Source organism: Rhipicephalus microplus, chromosome X, assembly GCF_043290135.1.
Source record: "Rhipicephalus microplus isolate Deutch F79 chromosome X, USDA_Rmic, whole genome shotgun sequence".
In the NCBI taxonomy this organism is placed as follows: domain Eukaryota; kingdom Metazoa; phylum Arthropoda; class Arachnida; order Ixodida; family Ixodidae; genus Rhipicephalus; species Rhipicephalus microplus.
In genome coordinates, this window is record NC_134710.1 from 457172627 (window position 1) to 457198508 (window position 25882).

A 25882-nucleotide genomic window follows, 5' to 3' on the forward strand; every position below is an offset into this window, starting at 1 on the left:
TCTAGTATCCCCCTAAGGCTTCTTGAATCACACTATTTATTTATTTATTTATTTATTTACAAATACTGCTGTCCCATGCCTGGGACATTGCAGGAGCGGGTACAGAAAAATCAACGAAAGCACAGAAACAAACAACAGTGCGCACAAATTTATGTGACTAACACATAAAATTTTTCCCGAACTCTACAGTGTTCATTCTACGCAATGCACCATCAAGCTTGTTCCAAACTTCCACCACACGCGGAAAAAAAGAGAATTTGAAACAATCCAAACGAGACCTGAAGGGTACAGGGTTCAAAGCGCCTGTACTACGTGTTGTACGCGCTGGTATATCAGCGAAAGATAAGGGCGCGTGAACGCGGGTCATTTTGTGTACAATCTTGTGCAACAAGATAATACTCTCACTTGTACGGCGGTGTTCCAGTGAATGAAGTGACAACAAATGAGCATGTGAAGACGGGGAGAAGTCCCGATCATAACGGTTAAAAACGAACCGTATAGCCTTATTCTGCACAGATTCTAACCTGCACAATTCTAACACTATCGTAAGCTCCCTTGATATCTAGAAATGGCAGCCACAAAGACCTATGTTCTTTTTCCGTTGGTCACCCGCATAGCGCCACCAGTGGCAGCACGCTATCTCAAAACAACATATATTTTACAGAGCCAGTACAATTGGCAATGGTACTCCCACTCCCCGTCCCCAGCCGGCTTTCTTGACGGCTTTCCCTTTCTTGGCGGCAGCGTGCGAGACGGTGTTGAATTCGACCTTCCCTGTTCTCTTTACTCGTTCTTTCACTCATTCTCCCCATCCCCTGCTCGCTGCTGTGGAGGTTCCCTCATAGAAAGAGGCAGTAACAATACCACATTTATTTATTGCTTTTTTTTCCTTTAAGAACTTTTTTCCTTTATTTCTTTTTTCCGTTGTGTGCCAGTATTGTGAATACGAGGAATGCAAGACGCCGCCCCGTGAATCTACACAACTGAACAAAAAATTACTTCATAAGATTTCCATCAGACACTGCATCTGCACACTGCATTAGACACTGCATGAGGGTCTACTTTCTCTCATGGCCACAAAGCACAGCTGATGGCTAGGCGGTGGGAGAGAGCGGCAAAGGGCTCGAGGACAAAGCAGTGAACAGCTGGTTTGGACAAATCTGACTGGCACTGATAAAATAAAGGGCGTTGCTTAGAACGAACACTGTTTACTAGTCGTCGACTTCAACGTAGACATTATTGCCCTTAAAACCTATCTACGCCCACTCATCATGAAACACTTCACAGAGATGCATGATGTTTTTGTCTTAATCGCATCTATCAGCTCATTGTTGTGCACGTTAGTAAGCCAAACTTTAAAGACCGCCGGCCTTGCACATGTCTCACACAGATTATCGAGTTTAGTGCACAAAACCGGTGGTTCTGTTGGTACAGCAAATTAGCACGCCATGTCTCGATTGGTAATGGTGGGGGGCGGGAGGATAGTGCCGCACGTGTTTCCTACTTTCGTATTTACTGTGTTTAGTTTGCGCCCACAAAGACTGTCAGCGACGGTCAGCGTAAACGGCGACTCAGTGTTCCGAGTCGCCACTAGACCACCCGCCGCGGTGGTCTAGTGGCTAAGGCACTCGGCTGCTAGCCCGCAGGTCAAGGAACGAATCCAAACTGTGGCGGCTCCATTTTTTATGTCGGCAAAAATGCTGCAGGCCAATGTGCTCAGATTTGGGTGCACGTTAAGAACCCTAGGTGGTCAAATTTGCAGAGCCCTTAAGTACAGCGGGTCTCATCTTGCCATAATGGTTTTGTTACGTTGAACTCCATAGATGAGTTCAGGCTTCACCACTTTAGTAGAGACCATTTTGTGAAGAATACGCGAACAATATGAACTTACAGGTTATTCCGAGACCTAAACAACAGCGTAATCGCTAACGGCAACGTTCGGCGGCGACTACGCGCGTCATTACTAGTCATTTCATTGACGGCCGATGCTCTGTTCGTCAATACGCGGGACATTATGTTGCTCTAATCTGACTTTCGGATTCCCGGCACAAAGTTTGGTCACTTAAACAGGTTCACCTTCGTACAGTCTGCTTCCTTCGTGATTGTCATGACCCCGAGACAATATTCTCGGACAGCAGACTTCAAAGTGCATTAGTAGCCGTCACAGCCTACATTGTTCACCATCATTTTGCCTGCTCCGTAACTGTTACATTGCTTGCTACTGTAACAAGAAAAGTGATTTTCACCAATAGAACAGATGGTCAGCTTGCAGTATCTACTGACTGATAACTTTTATCGAAGTCCGTAATTTTTTGCTTTCTATAAATAAATTTTGCAATAACAAACAAGGGCTTTGATTAACCACACATACAATGCGTGGTTAGATGAGCTGTGACTTAGTTTACTGATATTCTTATAATATCATATACGTGGCCTTTACAGCATCAGCTCCAGCCTCATTGCCACAAGCCAGAACAGGCACGAATCTGCTTCCCTTTTCCTACTTCCTGTAGAAATTTGCTGCCTCCTCCGATAGCTAGCAATTGTGGTTCCCAAGTATTGATAGATATCATGAAAACAAACGAGATTCTGAAATGTCACTAATGGAAAGTATTCGTTACTTCTTTTCAGGTAGCAAGGAGGACCACAACTCTAATTTGACAAGTCCCATTTTGGTTCCACTATGGCAGTGGCTACGCTGGATGCCACCAAAGGTGCCGGATGTGAGTCATACAATTAGGCGATATACTGAGTGCTCTTGCATCATTGAGTCCTCATTGAGACAATCCTTTTTGGGCAGAAATGCCGTCCCGATTACCAACAACAATGATCAACCCAAGATGATGATAATCATACCCAACAACGATGAGTAGGTGTTACGAATGCATTATATTGATAATGTACAGATGAAGAAGATAAGTATTATAACTGTCAACACTATGCCCCTCTTGTGAAAGCAGCCAGCCTGGCCGCAGCACATCAAGATAATGAGAAGCGTCGCATGAAAGGCTTCATCCTGCAGACGTGGACAACTTCAGTCCTTTGATAACGGTGGTCTGGGGCTTCAAGGACTATAACGGAATAATTAACAGATGAGGTCTCCTCCAGAACGGTGTACGGCCCAATATAGCGTGGCTGAAACTTGCCAGACACACCAGGTGTGCGAACAGGTGTCAAAGAGAGCACCTCATTAACAGAGTGGGAGCTTACTGCATAATGTTAGTAATCTAAAACACGTTTTATTTTGCTGCCAGCTTCAGTATTGATGCGAGAAGGTTAGTGACAGTGGGCGAGTGGACAAAATATTCCACAGAAGTGAATGGAGATAAGTTGATGTGGGAGGTAAACATTGAAACGTCCAGAGAGAAAGAAGGGAACTTTCTGTAAACCAGGTAAAACTGTGAGTAGTCTATTGTCTGCTAAATGACCGTAATGTAGTCAAAAGTGACGAATGGTAGAATCTGGTTTAATATAGGCGGCGATCATGACGACAAGATTGCGGTGGATTAACTCGGCCAGGCCATGAGTCTCGGGTGATAAATTCAAGTGGCCTTGTGAGTTATGCCCCAGTCCTGTAGAAGTTCGTTCACTAGTTCAGAGAAGAATCCTTTTCTATGGCCACTAATCAGAACACGTGGAGCCCCGTTGCGCTTTATAAGGGTTTAAAGGACGAAGTATGTAACTTCAGAAGCTGAACCAGTCGTCTCAGATGCCGTCTCGGCATATCACGTTAAATGATCAGTGGTTGTCACTACGCAGTTGAAAATCTCACCAGAGTGTGTCTGGTGTGGCTTAGTGTGATCTTGTGGATACAACAAAACACACTGGTGTGTTGTGGTGTGGACACCAGCGTGGTGTGCTGTGTACTGGTGTGAACATTGACCCACTCTGATGTGTCTTGGTGGGATCTGTTCCGGTGTGAGTTGACCAAGTATGGTGTGTTCTGGTGAGAACGCCAACCCAGACTGGTGTGTTCTGGTGCAACATGTTCTGCTAGGAAGTGTTCTGATGGGAAGACCACATCAGTGTGGTGCATTTTGGTTGGATGTGTCCTGGTGGACTCAAGAAAAATATTTTGTGTTCAGGGCTTGTGCTAAGAATTTTCTTCATTTGATTGCACTCGAACTCACACTCCTTAATAGTTTCCTCAATCAGTCTCACTTGTACTAAAGCTCACCAAAGCACTGCTCAGCAGGTGGCTCTCAGACTCGTGACTAAGTCATTTTCGGTGTGTTGACTAAGGAGTACGCTAATTTCAAATACGCTTTTATAGCCATGGTGTCAATGCTCTATAGTTTCCGTGGAATTTATTGTTAACATTCATAATTAAACCTGAAACCAGGACACGTGTATAAGAAAATTTGGTTTCATTTCGAAGTTTTTGTGGAACGTGAGAGTACGCTACGCCCTTCACAAACACATACTAATGTCATCTTGGCCAATGCAGCTTATTGAAACAGCGCTGCATTTTAGAAGGCATAATGTCATGCTTCTTGCAGTACTATTGCAATTTATTGTTGCATATCTGCATTGTTGTGCAAGCTTTGTTAAATTGCCCACATCCGTAAGACAACCCCCGTAAAATAGCTTGTCACATTAAGTCAGAAGAGCTCATTTTATTCGAAAACTCTATTTTCGGTTGCCTGAGTGCAACCGAAATTCCTGAAGAAAACGTCCATTCACCCTTCACTGTTTACATGCAACACAAACAACCTACAGTGATCTACCCAGTGCTTGTTACTATCCCCTTGTGATTTAAACTTATGTCACACTGTTTACGTATCACTATAATACTACCACCTCAATATGGAAACCAAGCAATTTTTCAGGAGGTGCTAATAAAACTATAATGACTGCACTCCAAACAACTATAATGTTTTGGCACCTCAACTTTTTTGAAGAAACATTACCAAAACTGTAGAATTCCGTAGTACTCTTTCAATGCTGATATTTATCATACTTGGTGCCCTCCTTAGTCCATTTTGACCTTGTACCTTTCAATACGAGTTATCAGTGGCAATTCACGTAGCACATTTTTATTGAAAGGCAATTCACACGAGATATTTGTATCCAAGTAACGTCCAGTGAAATAGATTTTGGGCTTAGACCAAAGACGCACTGCCATAACTTATGCTTCTTATTAACAAGTATTTTTATGTAGTGCAAACTGTCATGCACTGAAGCATGTGAGTAGCACAAGCATGAACACAAGAATGAAAGCACATGCATGAAGCTTTTCTAAGGCAGTTGATATGTAGAAGATACTGCATAATCTGTCGTATTATACTTTGATACTAATAGTAACAGATACTAATAATAAAAAAAGATTTCGAAAATTCAACAGAACACTGTGCAAATTAGGTACTTGAATATGGGAGCACCTAAATTCTGCAATTGTACTGTTTCGTAGCCTTCACGTAGGAATAAATACAAAACTAGATAGATTCACAGCGGCCGTTAGTACCAAGCTCGTGTGCATGGCGAACAGATATCTGTATATATGCGCGAAGGACAATTTGACATGGCATCCTAGGTCCAATGACAGCATTTTATATGGTGTTCACCTGTGCAGAAAATTCCACAATGCGAAGAGCCACACAATTATTGTAAAATGTATTAGTTTCTTTCTGTACATGAAGATCTTACTTTCATGAGCACGAGGTTATACTGACTGCAATGGTAGCAGGTGATGCAGATTACAAATAGAATAATTTAATAAATTTACACAGCTTATACGGGCGCCCGCCCCACCGCGGTGGTCTCGTAGTAGTAGTAGTAGTAGTGGTAGTAGTATTTGTATTTAAGGTAAGCCGGATACAGAGCTCACTGCAGGGGCAAAGGGCTAAAGGCGAACAGCCTGACAAAGGCCCTTGTCCCTCCGCAGTCCGTGACAGTGCAAAGCTTAGACATCAGCACTGACAAACAATATATTTATTCAATACATTGGTTTCAAGCAACCTGAAATTGTAAACACAAAATTCAAACATAAATAGCATAAGAAGTTTACATACCACATTTTAAGAATTAGAGATCACTCTCGTTAAAATTCACAACTAAGCATTATCAATGAAACAACTCAAAAACATACACAAAATCCATGCGGATACAATGAATTCCGCTGTATACACTCGTATAATTGACATAGAAGTTTATGAACAATGTAAGCATTTGCAGAGGCATGAGACTCCATTACGTAGTTTTGATAGTGTAGACCGGTGGTTATGAATAAGTTCTTTATTTGTTTCTTGAAAGTCGCACTACTAGCCCTAGAGTTCAATTGATCTGCAAGGGTATTTAAAACCTGAGGTACCTGGTAAGCAATACTTTGTTTTCCATATTGGGTTCTTGTTCTAGGAGCTCGTTTCTATTGTTCTCGCAGACTGTAGTGTGGTCTTCCGGTGCAACTTTCTTCATATTGCTTAGTCTTTTGTATTAACTGAAGTAATTTAAAATGATATAATTGATCAATTCTGAGTATGAAATGTTTAATGAATAGTGGAGCAGTGCCCAAGTCTTGTAGATTCCTCCTGTATTTCCAAAGCAGCGCAATATTTTCTTTTGTATAGTTATTAACTTATGATAATTCCCTTGTGATGTCGTTCCCCAGACTAACATCCCATAACTTACTTTAGAATGGAAGAGTGCATAGTACACATTTATTTTTAACCTCAATGGGATTGAGTGCATTGTTCTAAAAGAACAACCAACCTTTCGTGCTAATGCGGTGATCAGATGATTTACATGTGTGTTCCAGTTCAATTCCTCCTGAAACCATACGCCAAGAAACTTTTGTTCCCTAACATGTGCGATGCAATTTCCTTCGAATTTTACAGCTAAGTTACTAATAGGTTTGTTCAAAGGTCGGAATATTATATAGGTTGTTTTTTTTGCATTCAAGCGCAGTCCATTTTGCCTTAACCAATTTGAAAGATTGCTTAGGTAATTATTTACACTGACCTAAAGTGATATTAGATTGTCTGATGAAAAGAAAACATTCGTATTGTCAGCGTACATTATCAGTTCATGACAATGAGGTATATCGACAATATCATTTATATAGGTTAGGAACAATATTGGCCCCAGTATGGACCCTTGGGGGACTCCTTGGTTCAACTTTATCTTTGCAGAAATTATGTTATTCAGTTTTACATATTGATAACGATCTTCTAGGTAACTTTTAAACAGTTGTAGTGCAACTCCACGCACCCCATAACTTGATAATTTATGAATCAATGATTTGAATTGTATGGAGTCAAATGCCTTTTGAAGATCGAGGAAGAGCCCAAGAGTATATTTTTTGTTTTCCATATTTTCGATTATCTTATCTTTGATATACAGTTGAGTTTGTTCTGTTGATTTATTTTTTTGAAAACCATACTGACTTGTTGTTATTATTTGGTGCTTATCAAAAAAGGATGCAAGTCTATCCTAAATAACCCCTTCAAATATTTTTGATATTGTTGGGAGCACGGATATAGGTCGATAGTTCGCCAAAGTATTGATATCATTACCTTTATGTACTGCAGTGACTTTTGCTACTTTTAGCTGCTCTGGAAATACACCGTTAGTGAGGGTGAGGTTGATAATATAGGCCAAGACATTAGATATCAATGGTGACATCATTTTTAACTCAACAGAACCTATCTCATCAATCCCTGATGCAACATTGTTTTTAAGTTTTCTGATTAATCTTTCTACTTCAACCGGATCTGTCGGTGCGAGAAAGATAGAATACGGCAAAAGAGACTTATCAGGAGTTGGAGCATTATCTCGCTTTTCATCCGCTAAAATAAAGGAACCCGCATTTATGAAATGTTCATTCATGACATTGGCCAACCTTTCACCACTGAAAATCTGACCAATAATTGTTAGGTCCTGTGTCCTATTACAACCCTTATTTCTGTTCGTAAGCCCATTTATGACCTCCCATAGCTTCCTCTGGTCATTGTAAATGCTTTCAAATGATTTTTCATAGTAGTTCTGTTTAGCCTTCCGTATTTCTGAATTTAAAACGTTTCTGTATTTAGTAGTGGCTCAGGTACTCGGCTGCTGACCCGCAGGGCGCGGGTTCAAATCCCGGCTTCGGCGGCTGCATTTCCGATGGAGGCGGAAATGCTGTATGCCCGTGTGCTCAGATTTGGGTGCACGTTAAAGAACCCCGGGTGGCCTAAATTTCCGGAGCTCTCCACTACGGCGTCTCTCATAACCATATAGTGGTTTTGGGACGTTAAACCCCTTTTATCAATCAATTTTCAAGCTTATACGGGCCTTGAAAGCCTTGCCAAAACAATGAAAGTAGCACAAATGAGATGGCTTTGAGTTTACGAAGCCGGTGTTCAAAGGTAATGATGCAAAAATTACCGATTGCTTTTAAGACTAAATGCAAGGCCAAGCCTTCAAGGACCCTATATAGTGCACTAGTTAGTATCAATGCACCTTAAAAAACTAGTATACGTTAGTATCAGTTGCTACTGTACCCTGACGCCATGACATGATAGTAGCTTTTGATCACAGCCTCACCCGAGCACAAGATATTGACACATTTTCACGGTTGACTCTGTTGGTGACGTACAAGCAGCTGTTTTGTCTGTTTTGTCCCTGACATCATCACCACTGCCCACACTGGCGCACCGGGCCACCAGAAACACACTATGGCGTCAACGTTCTACGGTGTAAAAAGCTAAAATATCAATCTGCCTTTCTCATGTTTCACACTAGCTCATAGTCATCTCCGTATAATGGATATCTGTATGGCAGAGTAAAGTGAGCTTTTAAAATTGGTGTTTTTACCCCTTTCTGTAGACGCGAAAATTTTTTTCAAGACATTGCATTATATAGCTTCAGTAAGCAATCCATCTGTGTCCATTGCAGTCTAGTTAAAAATATGAATCAGTAGCAGTTAGTTTTCAATCTGGTTACAGAGAGGCCAGAAGGCAGTACTGCTGATATTTTAATATATAATCCAAGATAAGCATCGCCATCATTGACTTGAGCATACTCACCAATGTCCTAAGCTAGCTGATTTGAACTTGCCGGCATAGAAAAAAGGAGAAACAAAAAAGCTGTAAGGCAATCTTATTGATTTATCCATTCAAATAAGATCATGAAATGTAAGCACCCAAGCGAATTTGTAGACAAAGCATCAAATGACATGAGAGCGACATGAAAAAAATAGCTGTCACCTATAGGAGCTGCAGCACACAACAACGGCAGTTCTCGAATGTTCTCGGTAAGAATAAAGCAGTGCACACTGAAACTGGCAGGACACATGCTCTAGCAACATCACCATATTTGTTTTTTTTGCTCCTTCCATGTGACAACCAGTATAGCATGGTAATATAAAGTACATACTATTCAAACTTTGTGTTCTGGCTGGTCTTTTATAGCAATTCTGGACAACGAGCAATGTATTTTTAAGATCTGCTTAAGCAATCTAGCAAGGGTAACGAGCTAAAGATCAGCTCATATAATAGTCCAGTTCGTTGCATGCCACTTTTGCATTCAAAATAGCTCTCATGATACTTGGGCTTCCATAGCACTCACAGCATGACAGCAGATGTGAAGCCGAAAAGAGGACAGCAAATTTATGCCGTCATATAGAGTTCACAGAAGCTGTAATACCGGACAAGTCATGAAAACATACCATTCATGGTTCTGGCAAGAGAAGAGCATTAATAAATCTTATTCACAGAATTTACTCTATCACTGTGTTTTCGCCAGAAGCTATGCATTTAAGTTAACAAGCAACAGCGAATGAAAATGATAGCGTCACAGCACAGTTCATTTATTATTCTTTGAGCAGTTTTCTTATTACGTTACTTTTTTTACATGAAAAGCACACAGTAGCCTAAACAGAAACATTCAACGCCAGAAATTCTTCCTATCACAGCTTGCGCAAGAGTATTATTTACTTTATTTATTTAATTATATTACCTTTCAATAAAATCAGCATATGGGCTGCAGAAGTATGAGTTATTCCCATTATTACGCTACTACCACAGCCCCGCCCCCTGCTCCTCGCGCTGGGTGCCCAGGTGATGCAGGGTTGTGAAATAACTCACTGCATCGCCCCGCGGAGGAAAAACTGTCAGTTACGGCTAAAAAAAGCGAATGCCTCACAAGAGCGCGAACCTAACCGCTCATGTTCGAATCGGCATTGACAGATGACAATAGTTATTTCAAAATAGAACTTACCTAAGCGGCGTCTAGGGTAGCAGATGATCCTGTTTCTGGCTCCACACAATTCAAAGAGCAATTTTGATGAGTCACTACGCGCCGACTATTGTGACTGGCCAACATCACCATGGACCCAACATTTGAACAGGTGAATGGTACTGACGCAACAGCAAATAACACCTGCGCACGCATGTATAAACCACGTGCGCGCACACAAACACTTCCTATATCAAATATTAGTATTTCGTTGTATGATCGTACATGTGTTGTTACTGCACTAACCCAACGTATTGCTGCGAGAGCTGAGTTGGTTGGCGCACTGCCACCGAGTACGTGACTCCGCATGACGTAAGTTCGAATACTAGGTGTCATCACTTTTTTTTAACTTTTTTCTTTTTTTTTGTCACAATGCGGAAGAATTGACCTGACTGCATCGAATAATTCGTTTCTTTTTAAGAAAGTTAGGTGGAAGGCTGAAAATGTATTTAAAAGCCCCAACACGTACGTAGTAATTGCTTTTTCTTCTGGTGCCTCATTTGAATAAGGCGCTAGCGTGACCTAGCTCGCTTACTCTGTTACTAAGAAAAATAGTACTGAGCTCAGGAAAAAAAATAGTGGCAATCCTTGGCGCTCTAATGAAAAACTAACTAGTTTTATTGTCGTTTGAAGCTGAAGCTGATTAAACAAGAAATTGTGACAAAATAAAGAATTATTGATAGTGCTTTTATGCTTGTTTCTGCTATAATTAAGGTTTAGAGTTCTGGTTCTTTCGATCGAAACAGCATTGCTGATAGGCGAAGACGATTTAATGCTAGTATATATTTTGTTAGTAGTGAAACATTCTCTTTTACAGCTCTGTTAGCAACACTGACGCATTTTCTTTTATTGGCTTTCACGAATAATTTTGCGTGTGTGAACAATCGCTCTCATGTCAGCTGTTGCTGAGACACCATTCTTATACATAACATACTGGTTTGACAAGATCAATACTGTTATAAGTGCGAAGAGCGCGTGGTTGTAGTGGCCACTTTAATGCGGCAATGATCGAGCCGTAAAGACGTTGACAACTTCACTCCTCGGGACGGCAACAGTGCTCACAAAGAGCACCAATAAGAAGACCAAAAGCTTCCACTACAACACCGTACTTCTGCATACAAGTGAAGCAAATTTCCTAATTTCTCAATACATGGTCCACGTATTGTGTGCGTATGTTTGATGTCTTTTCTCTCTAGCCTCGTCCAAAAAAAAAATCGCCCCTCGTACTTGTTTCGTGCTCAACTACGCCCTGTTGAACCAACAAGGTCATATCCCAGAGCGCTTGCTGACCGCTAGCTACATGTCACCCGCGTAAGGAATACCGTACGCAAAACTTGCAGGTGTAGCTTTCCGAGCGTCATGTAAAGGTAGCCCGTGAGAGGTTGGCTCGGAGCGCACACGCAACACAAACGCGATGGAGGTGACGTGCTGGTGACGCGCGCGCTGGTGAAGCCGCGACACCGACTATACTTGCACACCTGCACCTCATTTTTAGCCATGCTCCCCGCTCTGTCATAGATCCTCTCCGGCTAAGCGGCGCTTCCCGCAGTATTCCGTGGTAACGAGGGACGGGGTCTGGGTTACACATTAAGGTAGCGAAGAAAAGACTTCAGTTGGGTGCTCGAGCTGCCTATTCAGACGCCATAGAAGCCTCTGAGAGGGCATTATTAACTCCCTCAAGATTGCCCGCTTCGTGGTCATTTGAAGCAAAGACATGGGGCGAATTTTCGCTCAGCCACCGATCTACCGAAGACATGCCAGCGGTACCTGTCGTAGTCGCGGAGTCACAGAAACACAAAGTAGTGTTTGCGGCTGTTTCATCGTGCCAAAGCACCCTCTCCCCTTCGGTACCTTGGATGGATCGCCACCGTGTGGTGAGGGCGCGAGCGAGTGAATTTCGATCAGATGGCGATAGCACGGTGACGGTTTCGATGAGCGAAGAGGTTCCGACTGTGAACGTGAAGTGCTTCCGCGATGCCTTCAGCACAGACAGCAGCAATGCAACTTATACGACGTGGATCGTCGTATTAGTTGCCTTGCTGTAGCTGGCGATGCATTCGTGCGCATCCGTCCGTGCAGAGGTTGACGAGGAGGCACTTCACGTCAGATGGCCAGCCGAACTGGCGTCCATTTCGCACGTAAATGTGCACGGGGCATTCATGTCATTCGGAGCTGCGTCGTTGACCAAAACACGGTTTGCGTTTGATGTGTTGGCGTCTAATTAAGACGTGAGCGTCTTGGCGTCTGCCATGACAGTCGGAATCGCGTTTCTGCAAGGGCAGTTGGAACTGGTATGATGTGTGACAGAAGTGCAATGCTTGTGATTGAACGTTAGATGGTAATTTCAAAGTTTATTTCGCACATGAGCGTCGACCATGCCAGCAGTGGCCTGTATGATGTAGTGGTTGATTGAATAAAGTCACTATTCTACAACTCTTGCGGGTAGCACGGTTTGGCTCAGCTCCTAAAGGGAGAGGGAAAGAGGGATACAGAAAAACAGAAGGGAAAGGTAGAGAAAGAGTGTGGTAGCAGGTTGTTGGTGCTTCCCTACGATAAAAGTGTACGAGAAAATGGGGTAGTTTGTTCTGGAAGGAGCCGTGACTGACGCAGTTGGTATCGACAGCCGCAAGATGGCGCCACCTTAGCATGGGTTGTCACCTCACTCTTTGTCTTTTATGCACTTTTGATTGATATGTGGGGTTTAACGTACTAAAACCACTATATGATTACGAGAGACGTCGTAGTGGAGGACTCCGAAGATTTAGACCACCTGGGGTTCTTTAACGTGCACCTAAATCTGAGCACACGGGCCTACAACATTTCCGCCTCCATCGGAAATGCAGCCGCCGCAGCCGGGATTCGAACTCGCGCCCTGCGGGTCAGCAGCCGAGTACCTTAGCCACTAGACCACCGCGGCGGGGCTTATGCACTTTTGTGCTTTGATATTAGTAATAGCAGGGGTTCAACGTCCCAAAACCACCCCCCAATTATGAGAGATGCTGTAGAGGAATGGAATGAAATGAAAAAAAACATTATTGAATGAAAAAACTTTATTGTACAGGAGTAAAGGAGTGCTCCGGAAATTTGACGACCTGGGGTGCTTTAACGTGCACCTAAATCAAGGTACTCGCACCTCAGTATTTGCGCCTCCGCCGAAAATGCAGCTGCTGAAGCCGGGATTCGATCCCGTGATATGCGCTTGCATACGTAATTGCTGACACGTCTACGAAAAGCTTTCTAATGAATTTGTACTGCATTCAAAACAAAACGAAATGTCAAAGCCGCAACACACGGTCCGAATGCAGGTATTAACAAACAACGGCGAAGCAGTCATGCCTGGGGAAACTGCCTGCAGTTTTTAAAGCTTGGTTGGTGAACCAATAATAATTTGGAAAGATTGAGGTATTGAAGGAGCATCTAAAAATTCTAAAGTTTCTTGTTATAATACTGCTATATTGAGTCATAGTCTATAGATTGCGAGAGCTTCGATTTCCTTCGTTTCGTGCATGGCACCGTTCTTGTCGATAGTTGCGTCATGCAATTGTAATTATGTTTCTAAGGTGACAAAACAGCCATTTGATTGAGAGGAACGCCGTAGCTCAAGACTTGGCAATAATTTTGACAATCTTGGGTCTTTAAATAATAACGTGCCCGCCGAAACACTGCTGCTGTGGCTGGCATATTGCACTGTACAGTCAAAAGGAAACATCACTTGGCGCCACTGTCAGACTGTAAGAAGAAACTCTTTATTTACGAGGGCGCATACTGCAGTGAGCAGTAACACCGATTAAATTCATCGCCATAATTATCAGTTTACGATCACTTCCGTGGGGCATCTTTATGAACACCGACTGATTTTCGCGTGCAGCTTTTTTTTTTCGTTTAGCCTCTCGAGACCGGTTTATACCATTCGCGAAAACATGAAGTCATGACAGCACGTAAATTACTGCTCTCTTTGACACGAGATGCGGTGCGGTCGAGCTCCTATAAATTCAAGGTAAACAAAACTTGAGTCAGCCTTCCAGTGAAGCTGCAGTCTCTGTAGTGTTCGCCACCTTGGGTTCGTAGTCAGCGGGATGATCCATCAATGAACCTTAATCAGTGGCCTCACCGTCAACACAGGGTGCTGCAGTTTTTTTTTTGAGATGGTAGATTCGACCGCCGAGTTCTACCGCTTTCTCAGAGGTCTTGGATCGCTTTCGTCAATAAGTAGCTTGAAGCTTTGGGCAGTAACTTCGGCACAGCGTCCGGCGTTAGCTCTGGTCTCCAACTTAGTACGCGAACGTCTTCACCGTTTATAACGTGCACGTAGTCTCCGAGAACATATGAAGACTCAAAGTGTAGCTCACATGCAGAGCAGCTTTTGTTCAAGGTCCCATCCTTTCGATGTAAAATATGTTCCCAAACCTTGCTCCGTGGTTCGTCTTTGGCTGCAGCGAAAAGCGACGGCTGCTCACCTCTTTTCTAAAGGTATACCCTATTTTGCACCTAGGTGCAAAGCAGTGTCGTTGCCGCCGATGACTCGGCATCGCCTCATTCTCACGTGGCCAGCAAAAATATTGCCAGAAAAACTTTCGTTAAGCGGGCGCGAACACAGGCAACAGGTCACTGAACAGCACCCGAGAAGGCAGAGCGGCGCGGAGCTGACAATCCTGCCAGCCCATGCTACGTAGCGCCGCCTTGAGAAGCGTTTTTTTGTCCACGTGCACCGCTTAACGCGACGAATGGCGAGAGAGGGTGCCTTAACACACTACCCTATATTCTAGTACTTACAGGTAGATGAAAAGAGCGATGCAGAAAGGCAGAAGGGAGAGGTAGAGAAACAGTGTGGTGGCAGGTTATGGGTGCTTTTTTTCGATGTAACAGCTGAAAAAACTCCCCCCATTCCTTCGCGGGCGCGTGCGTGCGTCACCAGCAGGTCACCTACAGGCGTGCATGTCCCCTACAGAGAGGAACCAATAGCGTGCGAGCAATCCTGACGCTGGCGCAGGCGTCCTCCTCGCACTCTTTCTTTTCTCACTTTCGTGCTATGCGGGGCCAGCAATTCCAAATACAACCGGGCGAGGTAATTGATTCACCTTAGTGTGTACAACTTCAGTCGAGCGACATGTACTGCTTGGGTTTTAGCGGCTTTTCTACAATTTCTCGTGAGGCAATCTATTGTGTACGCGACTTCCGTGATTTCGTTGAGAACAACAAACGGTCCGTCATATGTGGCCAAGAACTTTTGGCATAACCCGCGTCTTCGTACCAGAGTCCACAGCCACACTAAGTCGCCTGGGTGGTAAGTTACAAGCCGGTGGTGGACGTCATAGCATGCCTTCGATTTTACTGCGATGCCAAAGTGCTTAGACAAGCAATACGACGTGCCTCTTCTGCAAGGCAGAGGATTTCGGTCACTGAGAGGTTCTCGTGCACCGACAATGGCAAAACTGTGTCGAGTGTGTGCCATGGCGGTCATGCGTACATCAAAAAAAGGGGCTATAGCCTGTTGTCTCGTCCTTAGCGGTGTTGAACGCGTACGTTATAAATGGTAGCACGTCATCCCAGTTTTTGTGGTCGGATGCCACATACATAGAGAGCATGTTTACCATTGTTCGGTTCTTCTTAAAAAGGAGTTCGTTGCGTACACAGAAATGGCGTGCCGTAGGATCTGTGCAGAGCGACAATAGACTGGTGTCCTTTCGCTGTTCATTTTAAAAGTACTGAGGTCAGGAAACTCTGGTGACACAGAAGCTACGAAGTGGTCGAGGTCATCGGCGTCAGACACTGTAGTTTTCAGTGGCATGCGCGAAAGGCATTCTGCGTCGGCGTGTTGTCGACCAATTTCGTACGATACTAGGAAGTTATACTCTTAGAGCGGCAGTGCCCAGCGCACTAGACGGCCGCAAGGGTCCCGAAGGTTGACGAGCCAACACAACTTCAGTTGACGAAAAGAGAAGTGGCACTCCGCAGTCCACTCGAAGGGAGTATTTTTCCGTAGCAAACATGTCAGCGGATACGCGACATCGGCAAATTTAGGTATAAAGTGGCGAAAATAGGAGCAAAGCCCAAGAAAACTGCGGAGCTTCCTAACAGAATGTGGCTCACTGAACGTTTCAATGGCTGCTGTCTTCTGTGGATTTGGACGGATGCCATCCTGATCGACTAGGTGTTCGAGAACAAGGATTTGTCGGTCTCCGCAGTGGCGTTTTTATGAGTTAAGAACAATGCCAGCGTTTCTTATACAAGTCAGTACAGTATTTAGACGCGCATTGTGTTCGCTGAAGGTGCGGCCAAAGATGACGACGTCGTTGCGATAGCACATGCACACGCTCCACTTCAAGCCACGAAGAACAGTGCCCATAAATCACTCGAACGTTGCCGGTGCGTGTCACAGTCCAAATGGTATCTCGTTGAATTCGAAAAGGCCGTCAGGGGTCACAAAGACTGTCTTTTTTTATCCTCAGGATGCATGGTAATTTGCCAGTAGCCCGATCTTAAGTCTACAGAGGAATAAAAAGAGGCCGAATGTAGACAGTAGTTGGCATCATTAATACGTGGAAGTGGGTACACGTCTTTTATTGTTACAGCATTCTATCGGCGATAATAGACGCAAAATCTCCCTGATCCATCTTTTTTTAACGAGAATTACTGGAGCTGTGTATGGACTTTCCAACTCTTGAATGACTTTGTTTTGAATGATTTCGTTCACCTGCTCATTAATATTCCGCCGCTCGGATGGCGAAACACGGTATGGCTTTTGTCTTATCGGATTGGTCAAATTTGTGTTGATAGTGTGACAAGTCCGAGAACAGGGATTAAAGGCACTTCGTCTTTCTGCGCAAATACGAATGCAGAGACGTGCTTCGAAAATACATTCACCAATGTTCGGCGTTCACTTGTGCTCAGCGAGTTATTCACCATTGACAGAAGAGCCGTTTCAAAACTGTGACTACGATGCTCTTCCGGCGCATCTCTAAGCTCGGTCACCAGTAAGGCCTCGTGCTGTCCACTGACGACGGCTAACTTTAGACCATCTGGTAACATCGCGGGTTCTGTGGAGCATTTGACAGTCCATAAACCAGCGCGTCCACGTCTGATCAACACCACACAATGTGAAATCAACACATTCTTTTTCATGCAGTTGGTGTACACTGGTTCTACTTTGGCAGTAAAGTTGGAGGAATAGATGTCACTGCAACCAACAGGTACACAAACGGTTCATAACGGTGGTATGATAGGGTCGCCACAGACACACAATGCCGTCTCACCATACACAGGGTTTTCCAAGAGTGATGGCGGAACGTGATCACTCAAGAATATTGTCCCTGTGCGGCAGTCGACAGTCGCACCACACTCCCTCAGAAAGTCCATACCCAAAATAACATCATGTGTCGCCTGTGGAATAGTCACGAAGTCTGTTGGGATAACGCGGTCTCCGAGAAACACGTCAGCTTGACCCACACAAACAGGATGCAGTGCCTCGCCACTCACTCCGCATAACTTCGAAGCTTGATTCCACCTAAAGAAAACTTTCCGTCCCAAGGTATCTTTAAAACACGCACTCATGACAGAAATGATTGCCCCCGTATCTACCAAAGCCATCACAGGCGCATCGTCAAGAAAAACACGCACTGTGTTCTTGAGCATCAACATAGGAGGTATTTCTGATATTAGCACGTCTCCGGCGAACTCACCTCCATCGGCCGCGCTTGCTAGTTTTCCTGTGGCAAAGGAGACGTGTTGCCACACCGTAGGGAAGGAGAACGGGTAACACGAGGTGGTGTAGACGTCAAGCTCCCGTCAGCTGTAGCCCCGCCGCTGTGGTCTAGTGGCTAAGGTACTCGGCTGCTGACCCACAGGGCGCGGGTTCGAATCCCGGCTGCGGCGGCTGCATTTCCGATGGAGGGGGAAACGTTGTAGGCCCGTGTGCTCAGATTTGGGTGCACGTTAAAGAACCCCAGGTGGTCTAAATTTCCGGAGCCCTCCACTACGGCGTCTCTCCTAATCATATAGTGGTTTTGGGACGTTAAACCCCACATATCAATCAATCAATACTGTCAGCTGTAGGGGAGTGGTTCCGGAAGCTTCCTCGCGAAGAAGTCTTCGCGAGGCAGCAGGTATGTTGCCCTAGGGTTGTCGTGCGGTCGATCAGATGATCGTGTTGATTGTTGTGGTGGGCCATTGTACGTTGCTCGCAGGTCGTCGCGAAGTCGTTCAGAAGGCCATGCAAAGTTTGGTGGGTAGCCATACCGTGGGGCTGCACGTCGATGGTTGCAAAATTGCGAAATATGTCCTGGGACACCACAGGAGTAGCAAACCATGAGAGGTCGAAACTCTGTTCGTCAATAAATTGAACATCGTCTTCCCTGGTGTAGTTAGTTGTTTCGTCCCGTATATCATAGGGATAGACCGGGCGTCGCGAAGAAGGCGGACGCTGAGGGCACCAGTCATGGTGAGGAGCTGGCAAGCGTGGTGCTCTCCGTGGCTGTGGGGGTGCGCTGTACTCAACAGCTGCTGTACTAACCATCGATTGCCAAGGGGTCATAGAAGGCGGCAGCCCAGGCACAGCCTCACGTGGCACATATACCAAATGTTGGTCGTTTACAGAATGGTGAAGGGTGATCAACAGCTGAATGTGTCTACTCTCTATAGCGAAAAAGTTCTTCGCGAACGATCTGTCGAATCGTCGAGGACAGGTGTCGATTCTAGCAACCTTTGTAAAATTTGTGAGCCGGCCGAACTTTGGAGCAATCCTGCGCATTTTCAGCTGTTCGAAAGTTCGGCAATGCCGAATGACGTCGGACACCGAGCTCAGATGTTCTTTTCCGATGAGAAAATTATTGACATCTTCGGCTATGCCTTTCAGCAAATGTCCTACTTTGTCTTCTTCTAACATCTGATCATTGACCACCTTGCAGAGCTTCAGCGTGTCCTCTATATACGTGGTACATGTCTTGCTTAGAAGCTGCGCGCGTTGCTGCAATGTCTGCTCTGCCCGCTTCTTTTTGACGCTCGAGTCGCCGAACACGCTTTCAGCTCCACAACAAAAACGTCCCACGTCGTCAGTGTGTCATAGTGGTTGTCGTACTACGCGAGCGTAGTATCCGTAAGGCAAAAGACCACATTACTGAGCTGAGCGGTGGCATCCCAGCCGTTGCACTTGCTGACTCACTTGTACTGGACGAGCCACGCGTCGACATCTATTCCCGATTTTCCTCCGAAGGTTGGTGGGGCTCGGTAGTAGAGCACGGAACCCACTGGAGGTGCCCTTGAAGCGTTAGATGACTGATCTTAAGCCATTACGTCCGGTGCAGACGGGATTCCGGCAAGGCGGTGGCTGCGGCGAGGTCCTGGTAGTGAAGCCCCCGTCGTTTGGTTTGTCTTACCCAGCACCTCCAACAATCTGTTACGCACAGGGAGTACCAGGACGTATACAGCTGAAGGGGGCCGTTTATTTTGGTCACGAAGAGAAGCGCCGCAGCGGCCAAATGGTTGATGATCGCATTGTCACCGTCTTCCTTTTTTCTCTGGCTTGGGGCAGCCAGCATGTTTACCTATCTTCGTTTTCTTCCCAGGCATGCGCAACAATATGTTCTTCAATTCACTGCACCACAGTGCTCATGCTTCAGTAAAAGCTTTAAACAAGCATGCGACCTTTGAAGCCTACAGCTAATCAGTTTTTACGTTCGTTTAGTACCACTCATACATTACTTTGCTCTGTCTGAATATGAATACTTCTTCAAGGGTTCATTCATAAGCAGTTATTTTCTACTAATAAAGTGTTTCCAGTTCAAATGTTCAAGCTGCCCAGTGTTTCGGCACCACGCCTGTTTACGTGCTCTTTTTGTCAATGATCAAGGACGTCTCATCTTTAGATACTATCCCCATTGCCTATTCTTCCCCAACAATTTGATCTGCGCATGGAAGTAACAAAAAAGGTATCAGGACTGTCACTTCCATGCCACTGCGAGGCTTTAGTTAATGCCATGTTTAGTGTGACCGTAAACAACTCCCAATTGACTGTGCATAATAACTTCAGAGTTTTGTAGTGGGAACTACAATGGCTACATTATCGCTGTTTTGCTTCATTCGGTGGTGTCACCACTCTCACTTCATGTGGCATGTGACAGAGGAGAAGCTAGCCCCATTGCTACTGCATTTACACTTGAAAGTCAAAATTGTGTGTGCGTGTTTGACTGTATGATGCTCTTTAGGTTTAACAGAGGAAGGCTGGCATTGCATCATAAATATAGAAGTGGCTCCTCGGTCGGAATCGCCGGCAGATATAAAAAGTGAGTCGGAGTCATGAGCTTGAAGGAGCCATGGACGTCGGAACGAAATCAAAAAGAGGCAGCAAGCTAAGAACACCGAGGAAGAATGGGCCACATGCCTCGAAAAGTGTAGCAGTGCAGAGAACCAATCTGAAAACAATAAACAATTTTAGTGGCCATACGCAGCAGCAGGTTGTCACAATCTTTGTATAATCAGTTTCAGTTTTAAAAGACACCAAACCTAGTTGGTTTTTTTATTAGAGCGCTAAGGATTGGCACTATTTTTTTCCTAGTCACAGATTAAGCCGGCAAGATCACGCTGATGACGCTGGTGACTCATTCAACTGAGGCACTAGCAGAAAAAGCAATAATGACGATTGTGTAGGGCCTTTGTATTATCGCTTCAATCTTCCATCTAATTTTCTTCTAAAAAGGAAAACAACACAATAATTCAAGCAGTCAGGTAAATTCTCTCACAATTTGACATAAAAAAGAAAAAAGAACTTAACGAAAAAGCACTAACTGGGATTTGAACTTGGGACATGCGGAGTCGCGTACTCGGTAGAAGCATGCCAAAAAACTAGGCTATCACAGCAAAGGGAGTTTTTTTGCAATAACAGCACATGTAAGATGGTACGACAATATCTTGATATTTGACTGATTTAGCATGGTGTGTGTGTGTGTGTGTGTGTATGTGTGTGTGTGTGTGTGTGTGTGTGTGTGTGTGCGTGTGTGTGTGTGTGTGTGTGTGTGCATGCGCCGGTGTTATTTGTTGTTGCGCCGGTGTTATTTGTTGTTGCGCCGGTACCGTGCACCCTTTGAAATTATGGGCCCGTGGAAGTCTTGGCCAGTCACAATAGTCGGCGCGTAATGACTCATCAAAATTCACCTGATTAATGTGTGGAGCCAGAAAAAAAATCGTCTGCTACCCTAGATGCCATAGGTAAGTTTTATTTTTAAGTAACTATTGCCATTCGTCAATGTCGATTTGCAGGTGGAGCTGCTACGCCCGCTCTCATGTGAGGCAACCGCTTTTTTTCGTAAATGACAGCTTTCCTCCCCGGAGCGATGCAGTCAGCTGTTTCAAATCTATGCAACAGCTGTTCGCCCAGAACTAGAAGCAGTGCGTGGGGGGGGGGGGGTTGTAAAAGTGTGTTATTTGGAATAACCCGTTGTTATACACCTCATATATGGAGCTTTTAGTGTAATGTAATTAATAAAGTAAATGGAGTAATTATGGCTCAGTAGTGCAAGCTGAGATAGAAAAAATCTTTGGTGTGAAATGTTTATATTTAAGCTACTGTGTGCTTTTCATGTAAAAAACTAAACTAATAACAAATCCCTTTAAAAATATAAATTATTTGTGATGTTATCCTTTTCATTTGGTCTTGCTTGTTATTCAAAATGCTTAGCTTTTGGCGAAAAGACAGTTCTAGATCAAATTGTGTGGATAAGACCTAATGCTCGTTTCTTGCCAGAACCATGAATGGTATGTTCTCATGACATGTCCAGTATTACATCTACTGTGATCTCTCAAATGATTGGATCAATTCGCTGTCCTCATTTTCAGTTTCACATCTGCTGTCATGTTCTTAGTGCAAGTGAGACCCAAATATCGTGACAGCTATTTTGGATATAAAAGTGGCTTGTAACGAAATGCACTCTTACATGACCTGATCCCTAGCTCAATCCCCTTGCTTTATTGCTTAGTTGCATAAATCAAGAACACATTGCTGGTTGTCTAGAATTGCTATAAGAGACGAATCAGTAGCACTAAGTATAGTATGTACTTTTTATTATAAGCTATACTGCTTGTCACACGGAAGGAGCAAAAAAGCAAATTAGGTCAACTTGTTCGAGCACGTGTCATGAACAGCTTCAGTGTGTACTGCTGCCTTCATACCGACCACCTTTACTAGTTGTCGCATTGAAGGAACAAAAACACAAATATGTTTAACTTGTTAGAACACGTGTAATACCAGCTTCAGTGTGTACTGTTTTCTTCATTCTGGCAGGATTGAGAACACTGTCCGACAAGGTACAAGTGCTTACACGTGAGCTGGAATCCTTAGGCGTGAAAATTGAGTCTTATGCATCAATGCTGCTACCATAATTGAAAGCAAATATCTTTAGCTGTGAAGATGCACACGAGGTTTCTACCGAAACATAGATAATTGGCTGGTAGGTATTCAGATCAAAATCGGAATGCAACTAAACATCATGAAAAAACTCTTAAGCACTTGATGAGGTATATTGAAGACCAAGCTGAGTCCATAGAGGAATTGGTAAAGCGCAAGAGAAGCCACAAAACAACTTTGACCGTAGCACCGCGGCAAAGTTTTGCGTATTCTGTGAGACTAATACACGCTAGTCTGATGACTGCAGAAAGAATATGCCACATGAAGAGAAGAAAAGGAAGCTAAAGCGTCTCATAGATGCCTCTGTTGCACGAGGCTTCGCCATAGCGCCATATTATACAAGGCAAGCATAAGGTGCTAGATATGCGGGAATAGGCACGCAACGTTCATATGCTGGTGAAAAAAACTCACACTGCAGTGCACAGTGGCCATTCAAGGTAATAATGACAATCAGGAACAGCAAGGGTCAACCTACCACTAGACAAATATATCGTCAGCATTTTCCTGTAGACTACAATGCCAATAGCAGAAGTTAGAAACAAGTAGTGCTATTGTCGGGTTCTGTTGCACACTAAAACACAAGAAACACAAAAAACACTGGACACAAGAAAGCCAACAGAGAAATCAATCGTATGCTGAACGAGTTACAAGAAGTCTGTAAAAGAGCTAACGAAGGAGATAAAATAAAGTGGAAGTTAATCACCGAGCAAGCGCCGTAGTGGGGAGGATTCAATTAATGAATATTACGAAGCATGCAATAATCAATGAAGAAAGTCATCGGAACGAGCCGGCTAACCAGGGAATAGATAGAAACAATTACCAATGTAGTTGAAGCGGTGCTTAACAACAGGCCGTTAACCTATGTATGAAGCGAACCAGACGAGCATTTACCTATTGTGCCGGCTGACATATTAGGCATCAAAAACATACTTCCAGGCAATGACGAAGATTAACACGAAGTCAACATTGAATAAATTTGGAGCAAGCAGCAAAACGTCATGAAAGATTGGTGGAAAAGATGGAACAAAGAATATCTGAAGCAATTCAGGGAGCAAGCTTATGCAAGTAAAAAAGAAATGAGAGTGAACGGAGGAGACATCGTATTTCTCGGTTCTCGCACTCCCAGATCACTTTAGAAACTGGTAAAAGGTATGGAAGTTTATTCGGGAGTCGGTGGGAGGATGCGCTCCTTCCTTTTAAAAAACAATATAAAACTGATTCGGAGACCTTTACAACATATCTACAAACTTGAAGGTTGTTTCCAATGAGGACAATAAAACTTTATGTGGGCCGGAAGCTATAAAGCTCGCTGAAGACAAGGAGAAGAAGAAGACAAGGGGCACGGAAGAGTGCGTGCGGGAATAAGCAAAATAAAAAAGGAAATGCTTGCTGTTCGTTCACATCGAACGCAGTCCACGCTTGTCTCGTCTCCTTTCTGCGACAATGGCCACGCTTGAGGTTGATGGTCTGAGCTTTCGTAATGCCATAAAAATCAAAAATCTTTTGAAAATGAACAGTTGAATGTCTGGATAAAATTAACAATGCTGGTTTTTTTTAGAATGTGAGGCTTCTGTAGCTATGATAATTTTTTTACATTTATCCGCTCTAAATGCCCCTGCAGAAGATTTTTTATAGTATGGTAAGGCGAACGCGTTGCGTAATTCGGATATTTGTCCAGAAACACGTTTTTAAAGTTCTGTCTTTCATTACCAATGATCGAAATTTTATCTTTTTAAACATTTATAGCTCATACAAGGGCTCCTACGAAGCCCAACCACACTGTATGAAACCAAAGTCATTGAGATAGAAAACAAGCAACTGACAGTGATGTGTAAATGCACATAACTTTTATTTTTATAAAATTTTCATAAATCTTTAGGAATGATTGCACAGTTACTGTCCTAAATCTGCACTGAAAAAAGGATAACCTTCCGTCTAAGTAGAGGACATTGTTGGTTGTAAATTTCGGTAATCCAAGGAGTAAATTTGGGTATTCCTTTTTGTGCAAAAGAGTTCAGAAGTTATATGCCGTTGCACCAGATTATAAAATACATCCAAATTCGAATACGGCACTAAACCGCTACTGTCCTGGAAAGCTGCATGTATATAGATTTTGTAAATCCAAATTTGTGATTATTTTCATATTCCTGACTGACTGCTGCACAACCTTCGTAAGTCTCTCAGTGCACGTACTTCTTTCTTGGTTGTATACCAAAAAAGGTGGTTACCATAAAATATTCCCAGATATTTTGACGAGTTTGCCTTTGACATTTTCCGCAGGTTGCATGTTATTCTAGATAATAGTGACTAGGCTATCCAAATGTGGAACTGTGATTGCACCCTTGGGAATATAAGACATAAATGAACAGTTTGCAATTGAATAATAATTGCTCACTTATACGTTTGTAAGGAAACATATAACGATTGTATATCACTGCGCAAAGCAAACGATTGCTACATAACGTGAGTATACATAGGTATATCACATGATGGGAATCATGTGATATATTCATATAACTGTAACTTCATAAGAACTGGGAATAGTGCTTAGCAATATAATGAAAGGAAGAAGCGAGATGACTGCACCCTCAAGAACTCCTCGTAACCTGGATTGTATATTTGAAGAATAAGTCTTTACTAACCACTAAAACTCTCTCCTTACTTAAAAACTTCCTGAACTACTTTACCATTTAGTTAGACCTATCATAAAGTTTTATTCAATAAATATGATTTTGTTTTATTCTGTCGTAAGCATTTCACTGTGGATAGCAATGTCGCTTTTTCTCTCTTTTTTTGCTCGCGCGGGTTGGGACTACAATGTGTAGAGCACGTTGACCCGAAAGCATCGACAGGCTGACATGGGTGCGCTATGGCAGGTTTGATCATGGCATGATCTGAGGTGCTGTTGCATTGTTACTTTCAATCAATCAGGGCTAACCTCTGAACCGAACTCGATCCGTACCGGCCCTGATCGTGAAAAAATATGTCCGTGCGACACTGCAATTATGGGGCGGTGTCAAAGCAAGCCTGACTGCGTGCGGCATAGCAGCTTCGATGGCACTAAGCTGGAGTTGGCAGCGTCATTTCTACAAGAACTGAATGAAAACAAATAAATACGTATTTTACACTTCGTTTTCATACTCAAAATTCTAGAATTCTCAAAATTATCTAAAGTTACTTTAAGTGGGCGCTGAGACACTGTTTTGAGTTACCACGAAATGAATTCGCTGAAAGCGCTTGTTGCCTCACAAATTCAACACCACAAAAAATTTAGGA

General features: G+C 43.6%; 1 protein-coding gene across 6 annotated transcripts in view; it reads left to right on the plus strand.

Moving 5' to 3' along the window:
* LOC119160848 (sodium-coupled monocarboxylate transporter 1) overlaps window positions 1-25882 on the plus strand; it is a 407992-nt gene that overhangs the window by 311987 nt on the left and 70123 nt on the right. For 5 of the 6 annotated variants that reach the window (XM_075880646.1, XM_037413103.1, XM_037413108.1 and 2 more), the window contains one exon: window positions 2632-2723. In XM_075880646.1, coding sequence (XP_075736761.1) covers window positions 2632-2723 — 92 coding nt within the window. Of the gene's footprint in view, window positions 1-2631; window positions 2724-25882 lie in introns of those variants that run through there. The other variant, XM_037413106.1, reaches the window with a different exon arrangement.